Below are 18136 nucleotides of genomic sequence, written 5' to 3'. Positions count from 1 at the left end.
GGGAACCGCTTTTACGAGGTGAATCCACGGTCTGCCCAAAGAATGCATTATATCCCATACCTCCTTCTATCACATAAAATTTCGATTGCTGCGTAGTTCCTGCCATACTGATCGGTATAGTGATCTCACCCTTAGTCGTTTCGCATGCCAGGTTGAATCCATTGAGGACCCGTATGGCCGGCACGATCCGATCTAGTAGTACCGGTTTCGATGACTCTCCATCGGATGATATTAGCCGAGCTACCCGGATCAATCAAAGACACGTTTAATTCTAAAATTATTGACAAGAACGTATATTACCGGTGCGTCATTATGCGGCTGGGCGATGCCTTCCATGACCTCTTCATCGAACGTGATGGGGCCATCGGGGTCATCGTTTTGGATACGCTTTTCCCTCATTATGAAAATTTTCGTGCGCTTCATAACCGGTTCTATGGGAACGTCAGTTCCTCCCATGATCATGTGTATCACCTGATGGGGCTCTTCCGGCCTATCCTGCTTGTTGGACTCCAGGTTTTTAAAATGAGTTTTTGCTCGTTCACTTAGGAATTCTCGAAGATGCCCCAAATTGAACAGACGTGCGACCTCCTCCCTCAACTGTCGACAATCCTCGGTTCGATAGTCGTGAGTATGATGATACTTACAAATAAGACTTTTGTCCCGCTTCTCCGGTCGATTGATTGGCCTCGGATGCCTTGTTTCTTTGTTTCGGATAACGGCCACTAAAGTTGCTACATCGACGCAAAATTATACTCGGATAACCTTGGAGTTTCTCTGTTTCTCGGAGCTCTATCGACAACATTTTTGTTTACTAAACCACGGTTATTTTGACCTCGATCATTCCTTCGATCGTTTCTCCTATCATTCTTGCCCGATTCTCTGTTACGCCCATTCCCTCTTCGATCGAGTGGGTACGGCTGGTATCTGTCATATGACGATGCGAAATCTCGATCTATCACTCTCGAGCGATCACCTCCTTTACCGAATGCCATGACACCGAAGCGGCCTCGAATCTTATCGTCTTCAACCCGATTTTCGACCGATATTTGTTATGCACATCGACCCTGTGCGATTGCCGGTATTCTATCAAGTTTTATTTTAGTTCCATAGATCCGATCGAGCTCCTCGAGTTGAGCCCCGGGTGAAAGCCCGAACGACCCAATCGTCGAATCGGAGGTAAGTCCACGCGCTCCATTTGAAATCGAGCCACAAACTCGCGGAGGGTTTCGTCATCTCGTTGCTTAACGTTGAATAAATTCGACTTTCAGGTTCGACCTTGATAGCCCCGGCACGGGCATTAACGAAAGCATCAGCGAGTATGGCAAATGAGTCAATCGAGTGCCCGGGCAAGTTATGATACCAAATCATAGCTCCCTTCGACAGAGTTTCCCCGAATTTCTTAAGTAGCACTGATTCCATTTCGTCATCGGCGAGGTCGTTGCCCTTGATAGCGCACGTATACGCAGTCACATATTCATTTGGGTCCGTTGTCCCATTGTAGGGATATCGGGCATATGAAATCTCTTGGGGATTTTCATCGGTGCCGCACTTCGCGAAAATGGAATTTGAACAAACTTTTTCGAATCCGGTCCCTTCAACACCGACGGAGCCCCCGGGATTTGATCTGCCCTCGAGTTGTAGTTCTCCACCTTCTTATCGTTTGCCTTTATCTTCTTTTCACCGGATTCGACCCATTTGGTCAATTCTTCGAGCATTTTTATCAATTCGGTACTTTATCCGGGTATCCCTCGTTACCCCGTGAGGCATGTCTTTCCTCCGTATCCTGGGTCTGTTCCGATGGGGCAACATCGGGTGCCTGACCCCGATTTTGCAATTGCACTATGATCTCTTGTTGGGCCTGCAACTGAACCATGGCCATGTCTAACTGGTTTTGGAGTTGTTGCAGCATGGCCCCGTTGTTTTCACCGACGGGTACGTTGCCCACCGATGACCCGACTTGAGCAGGATTAATGGGGGGCGCGTTGTTGTTTGGTACGTCCCCGTCGTCATGTCATGATGGCTTGGTTCCACTTGGAAGTTGATAGAATGGGAATCCGACATTTCCGGTATACCTGAAATCAAACCCTAAAGAACAAGTGTAAAATATCGAGTGTGACCAGAATGTTGTATTGAACCGCCACTACTATCTAAGGCTCCACGGTGGGCGCCAAACTGTTTAACCTTAAAACGTAGAACAGTTAAATTTATACGGGATGCTAAAGATATGTGGCTAAATTCAATTAAAGATTAAATAGCGAGATATGTCAAGAAAGTGGGCAAAGAATCAGATCTAACCAAATGCTAGATACGTATGGCCTCGGGTATAGAAACCGAGGTCGATACCCTTTTTGTTACAAGCTTTCACGAGGTACAAATAAAATGAAACTCAAACACAGATGGAAACTGATTTGATAAGATTTTTATGATTGTTGATGTAAACTATTTCTTTCCTTCCTATTGCTAACCCCCTTCATGAATGATGACCTCCTCTTTATATAATAGAGAAGTTTCAACCCTAGTACAATTCTAAATAAAGCAAGTAAATCGGCGGCAGATACTTGAGATCGACGCTGAAATATCCGGGTGAGGACGGATACTTCGGTCTCCCACTAATGGCAGTTAATTGCCCTTCCTTTATCGCCTCCTCCTGGCCCGGGCTCGAAGCCTCGTTCCCGGTGATGCGGTCGTATTGTAGCCGAGCATAACCATGACGACGGGAAACCGAGCATGCCTATGTCCTCGGTTTTACCCATATACAGTGGAAAAGAAATATTTAGTACATACTTGTGGCGATTCAATTATAACCCTCATTAAAATGTTACTTATTTTCCATGACAATTGTAATGTTGCCACTAATATAATCACTTTTTATGACCCCCATTTCTTAACGTCCCTTAAAGTTGGGGGTGCCTGTGGGCGGTGTTGGCACTCACTCTAGGAGTTCGGTAAAATTCAATAGCTTGGACGTGTATTTTATATATTTATATTTAAAAATTCACTTAACATGCATAAATAATTTACAAGAAATCTGTAACTTTCCTTTTTTTTTTAAAAAAAAAAAAAAAATCCAGAGTCACAAAATTAAAATCCTAATTCCTCTTTCCTACGCGGTATAATTGTAAAATCTTAGTACAAAGTGCCAACGGTCTGCTCATATACGAAGTGCAACTTGATGATTTATTTAACTAATCAGCGCTCATTTTTTGTGGTACTTGCTCCATAAATTAAAGTGAATAGTCAATGATATGTAGATTTCTTTTTGTGGTAGTACATGCTTCATATATTTAAAGTGAATAGTCAATGAAATGTAGATATATGTGGGTAAAATGTCCTCACGTACTTGAAAGTTGAAGCTAATCAAATAACAGACCCGCCATCAAAAATTCTGGACCAGGAAGAATAGCTGGAATTGTCAGAAATAGCTAGCGATTGGGATGGATCAAAGGGTTGAAGACAAAAATCGAAAAAGAATATGTTTTTACGGCCTTTTTAGAGTTGGCAGCATTTCTAAGACTAGAAAATTAGATCTTTTAGTCTCTTACAATTTAAATAGAATAAAATAACTTTTTCAGATCTCTTAGTATGTGTAAAAAATAAAGATCTATTATAAAAAATCATAAAATTAAAAAAAATTTGTAAAGGGCCAAAAAACTATTTCTCCTTCCACAAGTACCTAGCTAACGACAGTACAGCACTAACTTGTACATGTACAAATACAACATTGCAACCGAAATGAATGTTATTCAGAAATTATTAAGATTGTACGTATCTCATGGACAAAATAAAATAACGAACCCCCATATAATTCGAAGAAATACTTTATTATTAAACAATTATCATCTTTGATTTGCTTTTTACCTCCACAAGGTCTCAGTTTTAAATCTCAGTAAAGACAAAATACTAGTAGTAGGTAATTTCTTTCTATCAAGTAATTTCTTTCTATTTATCGAAGCATTAGCTAGACACGGTTGATAAAGTTAGTTGAGGTGCATGCAAATTAGATGAGATACCATAGTTATAAAAAAAATAAAAAATCTTTGCTATTAAATGAGTACAAAATCCCTGATTTTGAATAAACAACCAAGAAAAAATCTCGACTTCCTATTGGTGCACAATCAAGGGAATTAGCCAATTTAAATATCAGGAAAAAACTAGCTATAGTTCATATATACCATATTCTGTCTCTGACACACACATTTCTCCAGCTGGTCTCTCTCTCACACACACACACATTTCTCCTGCTGGTCCCTCTTCCTTGTTGAGCAGCCTAAACAGTCAAGATGGAAAATCTTCCTTTCATCATTGGAGTCATTGGTACCATTTCATCTCAAATCATGCAAATATCTAGCTTGATCGTTATATATATTTTGTGAAGAAAGAACATTCTAAATTTCTTCTGCTGAAATTTCTTGTTCTTTTCCCAGGCAACATCATTTCAGTTTTCATGTTTCTCTCGCCAGTGTAAGTATTTAATTACAAGATAGAAAGAAAATTGAAAATAATATTAGTTAAAGTTGTTAATTCTTTATGTTTATGGCTCTGATCATGTTTTGATGAAGTAGTTTAATTTGGGAAATGTACATGCAGTGAGACATTCAGAAGAATTGTAAAGAATCGATCAACTGAGGATTTTGATAGCCTTCCATACATTTGTACATTGCTTAATTCGTCTTTGTGGACTTACTATGGACTTATAAGGCCAGGCAGCTATCTTGTCTCCACTGTCAATGGTTTTGGAGTCATCGTTGAGATTATCTACGTTGCTTTGTTCCTTCAATTTGCTCATTCACAAATGAGAGTGAGTCTAGCTAATTAATTAAAGAGACTTTATTTTATTTTTTGGTTCACCGCCAAATTAAAATGCCCAGGTATTTACAGTATACTTAGAAAACTATATAATTGCATCATGCATTTGGAAATTATGTGAAATGTAGCTATCTTGACAGATATATCAGTATTTTCAGGTGAAGGATTTAAACTACTCCATATATGAGTTCACTTGTTATTATTGTGATTAATTTTTATATTTAAATTTATATTTCGAGACGAATATACTAGGTTCATATGAACTTGGCATCACAACTCTACATTCGCCTCTATTATTCTTATACCTTCTTTTTTTCTAAAGCAACATTTAATTCTAATTAAAAATGATTTCTTTTTTTTTTCCTTTACTTTTGAAAGAATATATATATGGGAGCATTTGGATATTATTTCGGAAGAATTGGGTTGGAACATTTGTTTCGAAAGAGCCGATTTACACACACACAAAAAAGAAAAAGAAAAAAAAAGAAAGAGCGGCTTTTGTTATGTCTGGGGTTCGTTTTGGAAGAGCTGGTTTTCATTCTTTTTACACGAAAAATATGCTATATTCCTTCACTATTTTGAGGTTTTCATGAAGGTGGAATGATTACGTACTCTATTAAAATCGACACTGCAGGTGTGTGGTTGCTGGTAATTATATATATTCTAAATCGAAAAAGGAAAATAGTTGGAGGGAAAAATTTGTATCACCAGAAATATATTTTGTTCTTCAATGTGTACGGTTTTTAATCTCTACACCTTTCTTGTCCTGTTCGACCACTTGGGTCCATACAGCTGGACTTAATACTTGACAATCATTGTACTTCTGTCACAGATGACACGACAGCACACTTAATTATGATCGGGTAAAATTGAGCAGGAGGGGAATTATGCTCAATGATATCTTTAGTGCTCTCTCTGTCTCAAAAAAATTGTTCTTCTTTATTTTTTAGTTTATTTAAAAAAAATTGATTTCTTTCTATATTTAGAAATAATTTAATTTTATGAGATAATTTACAGGCACACAAATATCTAAGGCTTATTTTGAATCATATATTTCAAAAATCTTCCTTTATTTCTTAAACTTTGTGCCAAGTCAAAAGATGACAATTTTTTTGGGACGGAGGGAGTACTTTTTAGTAATTTTGTTAAATTATTTTTCTCTTTATCGTGAAAAAATTCACTAAAATTTTCGAAATTTGATATACACCAGTTATCGTTTTTAGGCTTAGAAGCCGTTTGTCCATGGATTTTTTTTTAAAAAAATATAGAATTTGGTTATACATTGGATTTTGATTATTTTTAAAGATGAGTTTCCAGCTTGAAAAAGTGATTTTGACTAGCTTTCCCAGCAAAAAATCTTTTCCATACACGAACTTTCAATTTTTTCAAGTTAAATGCATTCAATCACAATTTCAATTTTCTAATATATTCTTCAACTTACCTTTAAATACTAGTACTATTGTTTCCAGATATTACATCTTTTACGTCCAAACTACTTAATATTTTTAACCTTAAAGTTACTCATAATTATGGACGGAATTCTCTTACACGGAATATCAATTTTCACAGAGAAAAATCATTTAATATATCTGTATCCTAATTTTAAAAGACTAGTTTATTGCAAAATATTAGTGAATGGTCATGTCACCTTTTATTAGCCACTGTGTTTGTAAATCTAGTAATTGCATTTGGGAAATAATGTTCGTAATAACTATAGAATTATTTATGTCGTAAACACTACAGTTGAAATTGATTGATCTTTCCTTTTTAATTTTTCACGGGATAAGATTCCACACTAGTTGGAGTGTTGAATGTGGAAACTTTGATATACAGTAGTTATATAAACACTGATATCTCTTTTTCTTTTCTTTTGGTCATTTTTTACAGAATAAGACTGCCATCCTAGCAGGGGTTCTGAATGTGACCATTTTAGGAATAACTCTATTGTTGGCGCAGTTTCTTTTACATGGAGAGATGAGAATTAACGTTATTGGTTTCATGGCCACAGGTTTAAACATCATCATGTATAGTTCCCCTCTTGGTGTTATGGTATGGTAATTAACCCCTTTTCCAAACATAATTTTTCTAATTTTATAAAGAGTAAGCAATATGAAACAGTTATGTTTTACCTTAGATTACGTCCTAAACGAAGTACAGACATTGTGACCAATCAAAATTTAAATATTATGTGTTAAAAGAAATGAATCTTAAGCCTAATTCAACCCAAAAGCTAGCTCATGAGGAGATGATTGACGAAGACCATATAAGGAGACCACTCATCCCTTTTTCATCTGGCATGGACTCTTCAACATTATGGTTTGAATTAAGTACTGAAATGCATATATACTTCCATTTTGTACTTTATTCATAGATATATAAAAGATATTCTAACCCGAAGCATTACCATTACAGACGCATAATTATTAATACCTTATATTTTCATGAGATAATAATCCCTCCCAATTGTTTGAAGTACTTTTTTATATACTATAAGCTAATTCGAACCATGAAATAGCGTGGAAACCTCAAATTCTAGTATTGGGAACGGAGAGAACTCTTGATAGTGAACATTTTCTCTTTAGGGACTTCTAGTTGTTCAAATTTGAATTAGTCAAGTCATGTTGATTTCAGATACCGGATTTATAAAGCAAAAACACCAAAAAAAAAAAAAAAAAAAATTGAAGTCACGCTTACAATATTTTTGGATGACTGATTTTGCAGAAAACTGTGGTAACGACTAAGAGCGTGGAGTATATGCCATTTCTTCTCTCGTTTTTCCTTTTCTTAAATGGTGGCGTATGGGCTTTGTACGCATTGCTTGTAGATGATTGGTTTCTTGGAGTAAGTTTCTGCTAACTTCCTGATCACATATTAGTAGAAAATCTGATATTATATTCTGCAAAATTGTCATCACGTTTCTACACAACAAGCAATTAATGTAAGCCAGTCGATAATTAAGTATTAGGAAAAAGGAGCACAAAGAAAATTTTGAACTCAAAAGGATCACATTCTGCGGTCGAGAAGTTTGAGTAATCAATTTATTTAATTAGAGAATTAGATATAACAATATTTTGTTCTCTCTGACATTAGGCCAGTTATAATTAAGAAAGAAGACTTTTCTTTCAGCTACCTACAAGTTAGATTTTTATAATATGGTCTTGCATTTGTAAATTACAAGTGCTTATAGCCTGTTTGGCCAAGCTTATTTTTCCTTCAAAAGTACTTATTTTTTTAATAAGTGTTTATTTTAAAAAAAGTGAGGTGTTTGGCCAAGCTTTTGGGAGAAAATAAGTCTTTTGAAAGAATGGAAATAGAAGTAGTTTTTAAAAGCTAAAAATATAGCTTTTTCTTGCAAAAAAGATTTTTTGAAAAGATTTTGAGAAAAATACACTTAAAAGTACTTTTTAAAAGTTTGGCCAAACACTAATTGCTGCTCAAAAGTACTTTTAAAATTAATTGGCCAAACACAAACTGCTTTTAGCCAAAAATACTCAAAATAAGTTATGTTTATAAGCTTGGCCAAACAGGCTATTAGTCTCATTTACACACGCTACACACTAAGCACGATAAGTTTATACGCAATCTTTTTTGCCGGATACAATATTGCAGTATTAATTACGGTTGTATTATCGTCACAAATTGGTACCACAAAAATAGTTCAATCAAAATCACTTATTGTCTTTTTAAATCTGCTTTCTTTAAAAGTGTCTATTTAATAAGTTTGCTTTCAACTTTTTGTTTTGTTGTTTATTTTAAGTACCGATCAGTCAATGCAAAAAAAAAAAAAAAAAAAAAAAAAAAAAAAAAAAAGTTTTGTAGCGTGTCTCTGTGTCATTAATGTTACACCTGACAATTTTCTAAAATACATAGGAGTACAAAAAATGGAACAGAAAATGTCTTGATTTGAAGAAGAAAAAACGGCATTATACTATACAGGAAAAATAGCATCTAATCATACAGGGTTTTATTAAATGCCTGAAAGCAAAGAGTTACGTCATGAAAATGTGCTAAGATATTGAATTAATAAGAGAGGACAACTGGCTGGTTGAATTTATAATCAAATTAGTTAAATTGATCTATGTTATAAAAATGTTACACTTTAATATCATATAGGAAGTTAATTTCTCAATAGAAGTATATATATGGATATTTTCCTAATTAATTTTAATTACTAATTAACTAATGCAATTTCACAAAAGGTACCAAATGGCATGGGATGGTTTCTGGGAGCAGTGCAGCTGGTTATATACGCCATTTACAGGAACTCTAATTCATCAAAACAAATCGCTCAAGATTTAGAACAAGGAGACCAAACAGAATGCCTGCTGCCACCTTCTTCTTCCAGCTCAGCTCAAGAGTAAAAATATTACAGTCCATATGGTAATTATTAGTTGAAGCAAAAAGATGGAGAACAACTACGGTGTTACATGATTCCTGTGCTGCTTATATGGTTTGGTTCTGCATTAACGTTTTCAAGAATTTGAAAACATAAAAATTTGGACGTCATTAATTTAATTTTTATCTGCTGCGAGTTTTAGTTTCACGGCCAACTGATAGTGGTTGGTATTTTTTTGCGATACCAATTTTATTTTCTTTGAAGGTAACATGCATGTATTATTTCATTTGGTCTTGTATTGTATGGATGTTTATTTTTCTTTTTTGATTTATTACAAAAAAAGATTCACACTTGTACATATTTGCCCTGAATTATTTGAAATGTTATGCTTATGGCGGATACCCATAGAAAAATACTAGTAATTAATTTTTATTAGTGATATGTATTTGCATATATTTGAGTTTATATTTAAAGTATTTGTTATAAGAAACAAAAGGGGTTAAATCAGGTTATGATATGTTTTTGGTTCCAACTTCCAACCATTCCAAATTCATCCTAACCCTTCCATTTGGCATCAATAATTGGTAGCTATGTTGCCTTTTATTAAGGTTTAAATCAACTTTAGCATTTCAATAGTCTTTTCTCATTCTTTTAGTCCTTTATTTATACCTTCTCAAAATCAATGTTCATATGATGGTGGACTGGTGGTTACATCTTTAAAGCTTGTTTTATGTTTTTTTCTTTCAAACCAACCTCCCTATCCACCTTAATCTCATCAAAAAGGGATTCCGGTGGTTCTTCCCTTTCCCTCTGTGACTCAAACTAGCTCCCGTTCTCTTGGTTAGAAATGAGGATAGCTCATCAACTGATCCATCTCTATCTTGTCTTAGAGATTTTTTTATCCAGCCAGAGCTGAATGTAATCTCTAGTAATATTGCTTGTGCAGTTCAGACTTAAAGATAATTTAGGTATGAAGTTAGACTTGACAGTCCCCAACTTTAGACTTGTAGTGTAAAGTTTGAAGTATAAAGCCTGACTTTAAACTTTGAATATTTGAGGTTAAAATTAGCCCCGACTTGAGGTTGACATTCCATACCTCCAGGACCGCTATATAATGTGAGAAGAAGGAGGAGGAGCAACAATGCAGTTCTGAAGTTTGTCCACACTTGTTACAAGCTAAATACTTTAGGAAACTTAAATATTACTTAAATTGCTCAAGTAAAATAGCTACTCTGTACAATTCCTTCCTTTGTTTGAAGTTGTAAAAGGCCTAATGACGTTGTTAATGGACTAGTCCACTTGTCCAAAAAGAAGGAAACAGGCCGATTGGTCTGGTCGCTATTCAATTTGATACAGCTCTTTCACCCTTTAGGAATTGTAGAATTGTTTCTATCTACCAGATATAAGTTGATTTTGGCAGTTCCAAAATTAACATCAAATTGTTCTTAATGTTTTATTATTCTTTGGAACTCCACTTATTCACACAGGATGTTAAATTCCTAGTATTATAAGGGATCATTTAGTATCTCGGATTTAAATGGCTAATGATGCAATGCTTTCCTTTGTTTGTTGTTGCGGAAAGCCCAAAGACGTTGGTATGGACTAGCCCACTTGTCCAAAGAGAAGGTAATGGGCCAATCGATCCTATCCCTCTTTAATTTGATTAGTTCTCCCTTTGGAATTGTAAAATTGTTTCTATCCACCAGATACAAGTTGATTTTGGCAGTTCCAAAATTCGACATCAAATTATTCTATATGCGTAGTGTAAACGGTAAAAAGCGGATTAATGCTAGACCGGTGAGACCGGGGATCAAGGGAAGGAAGAAACAAGCACGAGCATAAAGGCTTTCTTTCGGACCGGGGGTATTGCACCGGAAGTAGTTGATCAGAAGAAAGCGGAGGAAAATCGTTTGGTCCGATTTATCCGGAGCAAACTCCTCATCACAGCCAGTCCGGTTTCTCCATGGCCGAGTTGATCGTGGCCGTTAGTTCGATTTCCCCATGGTCGAGTTGATCGTGGCCGTTAGTCCGGTTTGGTTAGTTACGAAATGCCACGCGTCAAGACCTCTCTGCCACACTGTGCTGCCAACCGTACGAGTGTCAGACCGTACGGCCCAATCTTATCCTTTTAGGGTTTTCTTTATTCTAAAAGGGTTTTGTGTTGTAGGCAAGGCCCATAAGGCAAAACTATAAATAGGGGGCATTTCCCTACTTTTAAGGGTTAATTTTCTTCTTGGGAATCCAGAGCATTGTAATAGCGAATCAAAATATTATTTCTCTCTTTAGTCCGAATCTGTGGAGTTATTGTTTGAGCTTACTTTTCTAGTATTACTATACTTATTCGTCCATAGCAACCTACATAACATTTATATCCAAGTTATTAACGCATATATTTATATCCTCAAACCATAGTGCACGAATCCATCTATATATATATATATATTTCATCAAAAACCAAAATAGATTAAAGTTTTCCCACATATCCTATACCTTATCTATAAATTCAATTGATTACCTAAATTCGGGGTAAATATGTAGTTCTTGGAACTGAACTTGATAAAAAAGAAGTGTGTTAATCCTAGTTTTAAAGGCTGAATACATTGACAGTTGTTTAAGCTTGTCACGATTTTTTATTTAAGATTAACGCGTTAGATACTTGACTTACGTACAAAATGTGTCTATTTGCGTGAAGCTCTGGATGATTTTATTACAGGTTGCTTTGTCCAGCATTCCATAGAAATGGGTAGCAGCCACATACAAATTAAAGAGCAAGTAATAATGTGATAGGCATATCATATCAAGGAATTTGACAACAATCCATCAACTAATGGACATGGGGCTCAAATCGGACTCACATCTTTTGCAATGATTTAACTCCATCAGTTGGTGAGAATAAAAAAATACTTAGAGTTAAATTAATTGAACCACAATGTCAGTAACTTGAAGCTTATAAGAAAAGGTAACAAGGGAACGTGGGGTCATCCTTTTACTACTCATGACTATTCAATAATAGTAGAGGCATACTATTTAGCCATGATATTTGGATGAGCCATTTGGGATGGAGGAGATGAGCTAAAAGGAGGTTTTGTCTGTTTAGAATATATCCAGTTTGACCGGAGGCACCATTTTTCTTGGTGACCTCTTTACTTAAAGTTTTGGTTGGTGGATTTGTCGTCAAAATGAGCAGATTTTACACAAAATTTCCATGTCAGCTAAATATTCACCTCCTTCACGCGCTTAGAAAAGAAAAAAAAATCACAATTCATGTCACGTCACCATAACGCGTTTATAATTACAATGACATGCTCCATACTGCCTATGTCCCATTTATGTGGACACTGGACACTTTTCTTTTTATCCGTTTAAAAAAAAAATGTAATCATTCTATATTTAAAAATAATTTAAGTTTATAAATTATTTATAGCGATCACAAATATCTAAATTTTATTTTGGATCACAAATTTCATAAGACTTTTTTTATTTTTTACATTCCGTGCCGGAGGGAGTATATTTAAAAAGAATAGTCAACGATATGTAGATGTGTATTATCCTCTCTACTTTAAGCTATCTATTAATAGACCACCTATTAAAAATTCTGGATGAGGCTGAATAGGTGGAATAGAATTGTCAGAAATAGTAATGGGAATGGATTGAAGGATTAAAAAGAAAAATAGAACGAGGAGCTTGTGTTAGGCCTTTAATCTTAAAGGGTTGTTATTCAGAAATTATTAAAAAGCGCTTGCATCTCATGGGAAAAGAAAATTCTTAAAAAAACATACAGTTCAAAGATAAGAAGTACTTTATGCATTAAAAACTCATATTCAATCTTCCTTTTTACTTTAATGAGGTTTCAGTTTCAAATAATTTCAGCACATACAAAATATAAGATGATTGCTTTTTCAATCAATTCAAATTTTGTTGGACAGAGTTATCCGATACGTTTAAGGCATTGTACTAGTGGAACATATATAGATGGTACCCTATAAAAATAATTGAGATGTCCGCAAACTAGCCCGATACCGTGATTATAATTTTTTTTTTTTACCCGTTATTAAATGATCCCTATGTCCTTTTGATTAAATAACCAACAAATATCACGACCTCCCTTGGGTGTATACATAATCTAAGTCAATTAGCCGATTTATCTAAAGTGGCGGTCTTCCTTGTTCAGCAGCCTTAACGTACGGTCAAGAATGGAAAATCTTCCTTTCATCGTTGGAGTCATAGGTATAGCATTTCATCTCAAATCATTCACAGTACTTTGTGATTTAATTATTCTTTTCTGAAGAAAGAACATTTGGAATCACAATTGTTTCTTAATTTTTTCGGCTGAGATCTGCTTTCTTTTTCTTCATTTTGCAGGCAATATAATTGCAGTTCTCATGTTTCTTTCACCAGTGTAAGTAATTAATTAAAGTTGTTAATTGTTTATGTTTATGGCTCTGATCCCTTTATGATGAAGCACTTTAATTTGGGGAAAATGTGCGTGCAGAGGGACATTCAGAAGAATTGTAAAGAACCGATCTACTGAGGATTTTGATAGCCTTCCATACATTTGTATATTGCTTAATACATCTTTGTGGACTTATTATGCAATTATAAAGCCAGACAGCTATCTCGTCTTCACTATTAATGGCTTTGGAGTCATCGTTGAGATTATCTACATTGCTTTATTCCTTCAATTTGCTCATCCAAAAATGAGAGTGAGTCTAATTGATTAACAAGACTTTATTTTTTGGATCACTAAGGAAATATATTGTCTTCGTCTCAATTTATGTGATTGTATTTGATTGAACACTGAGTTTAAGAATGAAAAATAAATCTTTTGAAATTTATGATGTAAAACAAGTTATAGATATTCGTGTGATTATTAAATGATGATATCGACATGCTTCTCGACTTTACCTGTGGAGGCCGGTGCAAGGAGAAGAATTTAGACGAGATACAAGCATTGGTCAATAATTTTATGTCGAACAATCAGAACTGGCAGGTGAGGTGAGTAGATCTATTTCATTAGCGGTAAAGTTAAAAAAGTTTAAGTTAAATTTTCGGTAACATTGACTAAGAAGGAAGACAGAGGGAATAGCTAACTTGCCAGATCTTAATCAACTTACATATTATACTTACTCTTTTTCTATGGCAGCATTTAATTTTTTATTAGAAAATGATTTCTTTTTTAGTTTACTTTTGAAAGAATTGATATTCTTCTCTCTCTCTTTTTTTTTTTTTGGTAAGATTAAAAAGGGAGCATATGGATTTTATTTTGGAAGAATTAGGTTTGGAACGTTTGTTTTGGAAGAGCTTATTTTGTGTTTGTTTTACCCGGAAAAAAATATGATAATACTAATTCGGTTTTAATATAGCATATTTTTTTGTTCATTTGTGTCCCTACAACTAAACCTATTAAGTACTTGACAAGCATAGTACTCTTTGTCACAAAATGACAGCACAATTATCATAGTCGAGTAAAATTTAGCACGATGATGAATGTGTTCGATAATATCATCCACTACTTTATTTTTCTTCATTTATTTTCTCTTTGTCGTGAAAAAGTTCACTAAAGAGTCGAAAAGTGACAACAATACAATAGTTATCGCTTTGTAGGCTTAATATTCTTAACCTAAAAATTATTGCTAATAATTATGGCAGGGAATTATTCTTTTACGTGGAGTATCAATTTTCATTGGGAAAACTCTTTTATATACGCATATCCCAGTTATAACTCCATTAAATACACGATAGGCAAGATAAGAAAGAAGAGAACAATAAATTTATTAATTTGTACCTTAGACCAGTTTTTATAATTTATGGCTACATTCTCAGCCCTCAATAAAATAAAAGAAGAAGAGTACAAAAGACTCTTTTATCGCAGAATATTACTAGTTGATGCCTTGATGGTCAATGGTCATGTCACTTTTTATCAGCCAGTGTGTTCATAAATTTAGCAATTACATTTCAGAAGGTATGTTCGTAATAACTGCATTATTATTTCGTTAACTAAGATCTACAGTTGAAACTTATTTATCTTTTTTTCTTCTGTTTGTTGTTCTTTTTTCACAGAATAGGACTGCCATCCTAGTTGGGATTCTGAATGTGGGCATTATAGCAACAATTCTATTATTGGCGCACTTTCTTTTACATGGACAGATGAGAATTAACGTTATTGGTTTCCTGTCCACAGGTCTAAATATCATTATGTATATCTCCCCTCTCGGTGTTATGGTAATTTGACCCGTTTCCAAACATAATTCTTCTAATCTTATAAAGCATAAGCCATGTGAAATACTTCTGTTTTACCTAAGTTATGTTCTAAATGAAGTATAACCAAAATTTAGATGTTGAGATCTGAGTTGGGGAATAAGTACTGAATTAGTATTGTATATCTAATTCCATTTATACATAAATTTGTGAACATATATATACTAATGTTCCACCCTGAGGCATTGAATCCTGCCTAACCCTTAACCAGTGGCGGAGCCAAAATTTCAAATAAGGGAATTCAAGGGGAAAAAAAATATGCCAAGTGCATTCAACAACTTCTATATGCAAAAAATTCTATTTTGACTATTTGCATAGTATGATTTTTCAACGAAGGGGTTCAATTGCACCCTCTGCCTACTTGCCCTTAACCCATTGTTGAATCCAGACGAAGACATGTATACTGTCTATTTTCATGTGATAATTAATCTCTTGCAATTCTTTGTATTTAGTTGATAAATTAAGTCGATACAACGAAGTAGTGTGGTTGATGGATAAGATTCATCTATTTTTAATCAAATGTTTGAACTCTAGCCTTGTGAATGTATAAATTCTTGATACAGTAGCATTTCCCTTTTAATTGGCTCTCAATGTGCAAAACTCGAAAATGGCCAATGGCCTGGATTTTGAGATACCGGATTTATAAAGCAAAAAAGATTATCCATTTTCATTTGGGCTTCCTTTTATCTAAAGCCACTCTTATATTTTTTTCCCCGATTACTGATTTTGCAGAAAACAGTGGTGACAACCAAGAGTGTGGAGTATATGCCATTTCTTCTGTCGTTTTTCCTTTTCTTAAACGGTGGCATTTGGACTTTGTACTCCGTGCTTGTGGGTGACTGGTTTCTTGGAGTAAGTTTTCTGTTATCTTCCTCATCAAAATATCTCTCTATTAGTAGAAAATCTGATGATATATTCTGCAAAATCCTCATCACGTTTTTGCAGGACAAACAATTACTGTAAGACAGAAAATAATCAGGTATTAGAAAGAAAAAAAGAGCATAACGAAAATTTTAAATTCAAAAGAATCACATATTGGGCCATAATGCAAAAAGTTTAATTGAGAAATCAATTTAATATACTCCTTAGAGAATTAGATGAAGCGATATATAAATCAATTTGATATTAGGCCAGTTCTAATTAAGACAAGACTTTTCTTTTCAGCTACCTTCAGGTTGGATAAATTATAACATCTAGTATTTGTAAATTATAAGTTACTACACAATTTTTTCAGGATATAATGCAGTACTATTAACGTCAGTGTGTCATTACTGATACATGTGACAATTTTCTAGAAAACATATATACAAAAAATGGCATAGGAAATGTCTTAAGAGATCCAAATTGGATTTGAAAAAAAACGAAGCATATTGTAGAAGGGAAGTAGCATCTACTCACACACAAGTTTTATTAAATACATGGAAGCTAAGAGTTAAAGACATGAAAGTGTGTTTAAGATATTGAGAAATAACATATTTCAAAAAGAAAGAGAAGGACAAATGGCTGGGTGATATTATAATCAGATTAATGAGAAATGTGGATCGATCTTCCGCCAATTAAATGCAATTTCTCTGCTTAATATGTTATCAAACGCTACACGTTCAATGACTGAAACGCTTCACGTAGGAAGCTAATTTGTCAACAGAATTATATGGATAACCTAATTAAGTTTAATTACTACTAATTAACTATATATAATGCAATAGGTACCAAATGGGATTGGATGGTTACTGGGAGCAGTGCAGCTGGTTATATACGCCATTTACCGGAACTCTAATTCATCAAAGCAATTCGTCGAAGATTTAGAACAAGGAGACCAAACGGAATGCTTGCTGCCACCTTCTTCCAGCTCAACTCAAGAGTAAAAACATGCAGTCAATATAATAATCGGAAAAGGGTCAAAATGTTCTTAAACTATGCGAAACTGAACAAAAATGCCCTCCGTTAGTATTTGGACCAAACAATTAACGGAGGGCCTTTTTGTTCAATTTCTCATAGTTTAAAGGCATTTTTGACCCTTTTCCGTATATTAATTATAGGTTGACGCAAAGAGATTATGTATAACTTCATTTCTAGCTGTTACATGGAATTCCTGCTTGCTTATATGTTTTGGTTCTGTATTAATGTTTTCAAGAATTGGAAAACATAAATAAGTATTTGTACGTCATTAATTTCATTTTTAACCGCTGCGAGTTTTAATTAGTTTCACGGCCAACTGATAGAGGTTGGTATTTTTTGCGATACCATTTTTCTTATCTTCTTTGAAGGTAACATGTATTATTTCATTTGGTCTCGTCTTTTACGGAACTTTAGTTTTCTTTTTTGATTTATTACAAAAAAGATTCACACTTGAATACATGAATTATCTGAAATGTTATAACTTATGGCGGATACCCATAGAAAAATAACTAATTACTAGTAGTGATGTGTATTTGTACGTGTACATTTGAGTTTATATTTATTGTATTTGTTCTAAGAAACAAAAGGGGTTAAATCAGGTTATGACATGTTTTTGGTTCCAAACTTTCCAAATTCATCCTAACCCTTCCATTTGGCATCAATAATTGGTAGTTATGTTGCCTTTTATAAGGTTTAATTCAACTTTAGCATTTCATTCTTTTAGGCCTTTCTTTCTACCTTCTTAAAATCAATGTTCATATGATGGTGGTTACGTCTCTAGAGCTTTTTTTTTTTTTTTCCAAACCAGCCTCACTATCCGCCTTAATCTCATCCCAA

At 34.4% G+C, this 18136-nt stretch overlaps 2 protein-coding genes and 1 long non-coding RNA gene across 3 annotated transcripts; all 3 read left to right on the top strand.

Moving 5' to 3' along the window:
- Positions 1 to 4209: 4209 nt before the first annotated feature.
- LOC132064300 (bidirectional sugar transporter SWEET17-like) lies at positions 4210 to 9509 on the top strand. The gene is made up of 6 exons (XM_059457240.1): positions 4210 to 4314; positions 4425 to 4461; positions 4588 to 4798; positions 6694 to 6855; positions 7528 to 7647; positions 9006 to 9509. Exons 1-6 carry the CDS (start codon positions 4281 to 4283, stop codon positions 9165 to 9167), a joined length of 726 nt encoding a protein of 241 aa, XP_059313223.1. The 5' UTR covers positions 4210 to 4280; the 3' UTR covers positions 9168 to 9509.
- Positions 7654 to 8748, top strand: LOC132064302 (uncharacterized). Its single transcript, XR_009416530.1, has 2 exons — positions 7654 to 7983; positions 8334 to 8748. It is a non-coding gene; the product is annotated as an uncharacterized LOC132064302 (long non-coding RNA).
- A 3516-nt stretch (positions 9510 to 13025) lies between the features above and the next one.
- Positions 13026 to 17641, top strand: LOC132064299 (bidirectional sugar transporter SWEET17-like). Its single transcript, XM_059457239.1, has 6 exons — positions 13026 to 13369; positions 13505 to 13541; positions 13635 to 13845; positions 15203 to 15364; positions 16133 to 16252; positions 17107 to 17641. The coding sequence occupies exons 1-6, from the start codon at positions 13336 to 13338 to the stop codon at positions 17263 to 17265; spliced, it is 723 nt and encodes a 240-aa protein (XP_059313222.1). The 5' UTR covers positions 13026 to 13335; the 3' UTR covers positions 17266 to 17641.
- Positions 17642 to 18136: the final 495 nt, after the last annotated feature.

The sequence above is a fragment of the Lycium ferocissimum genome, chromosome 7 (assembly GCF_029784015.1).
Source record: "Lycium ferocissimum isolate CSIRO_LF1 chromosome 7, AGI_CSIRO_Lferr_CH_V1, whole genome shotgun sequence".
In the NCBI taxonomy this organism is placed as follows: domain Eukaryota; kingdom Viridiplantae; phylum Streptophyta; class Magnoliopsida; order Solanales; family Solanaceae; genus Lycium; species Lycium ferocissimum.
Note: the sequence above shows the minus strand (reverse complement) of the source record. Positions and strands in the feature narration are given on the sequence as shown.

Coding starts and splice junctions, on each gene's coding strand:
- LOC132064300 (XM_059457240.1), top strand. CDS start 4,281: ATGGAAAATCTTCCTTTCATCATTGGAGTCATTG. Junction 4,462..4,587: donor TTCATGTTTCTCTCGCCAGT/GTAAGTATTTAA, acceptor ATGTACATGCAG/TGAGACATTCAGAAGAATTG. Junction 4,799..6,693: donor TTGCTCATTCACAAATGAGA/GTGAGTCTAGCT, acceptor CATTTTTTACAG/AATAAGACTGCCATCCTAGC.
- LOC132064299 (XM_059457239.1), top strand. CDS start 13,336: ATGGAAAATCTTCCTTTCATCGTTGGAGTCATAG. Junction 15,365..16,132: donor TCTCCCCTCTCGGTGTTATG/GTAATTTGACCC, acceptor CTGATTTTGCAG/AAAACAGTGGTGACAACCAA. Junction 16,253..17,106: donor TGGGTGACTGGTTTCTTGGA/GTAAGTTTTCTG, acceptor ATAATGCAATAG/GTACCAAATGGGATTGGATG.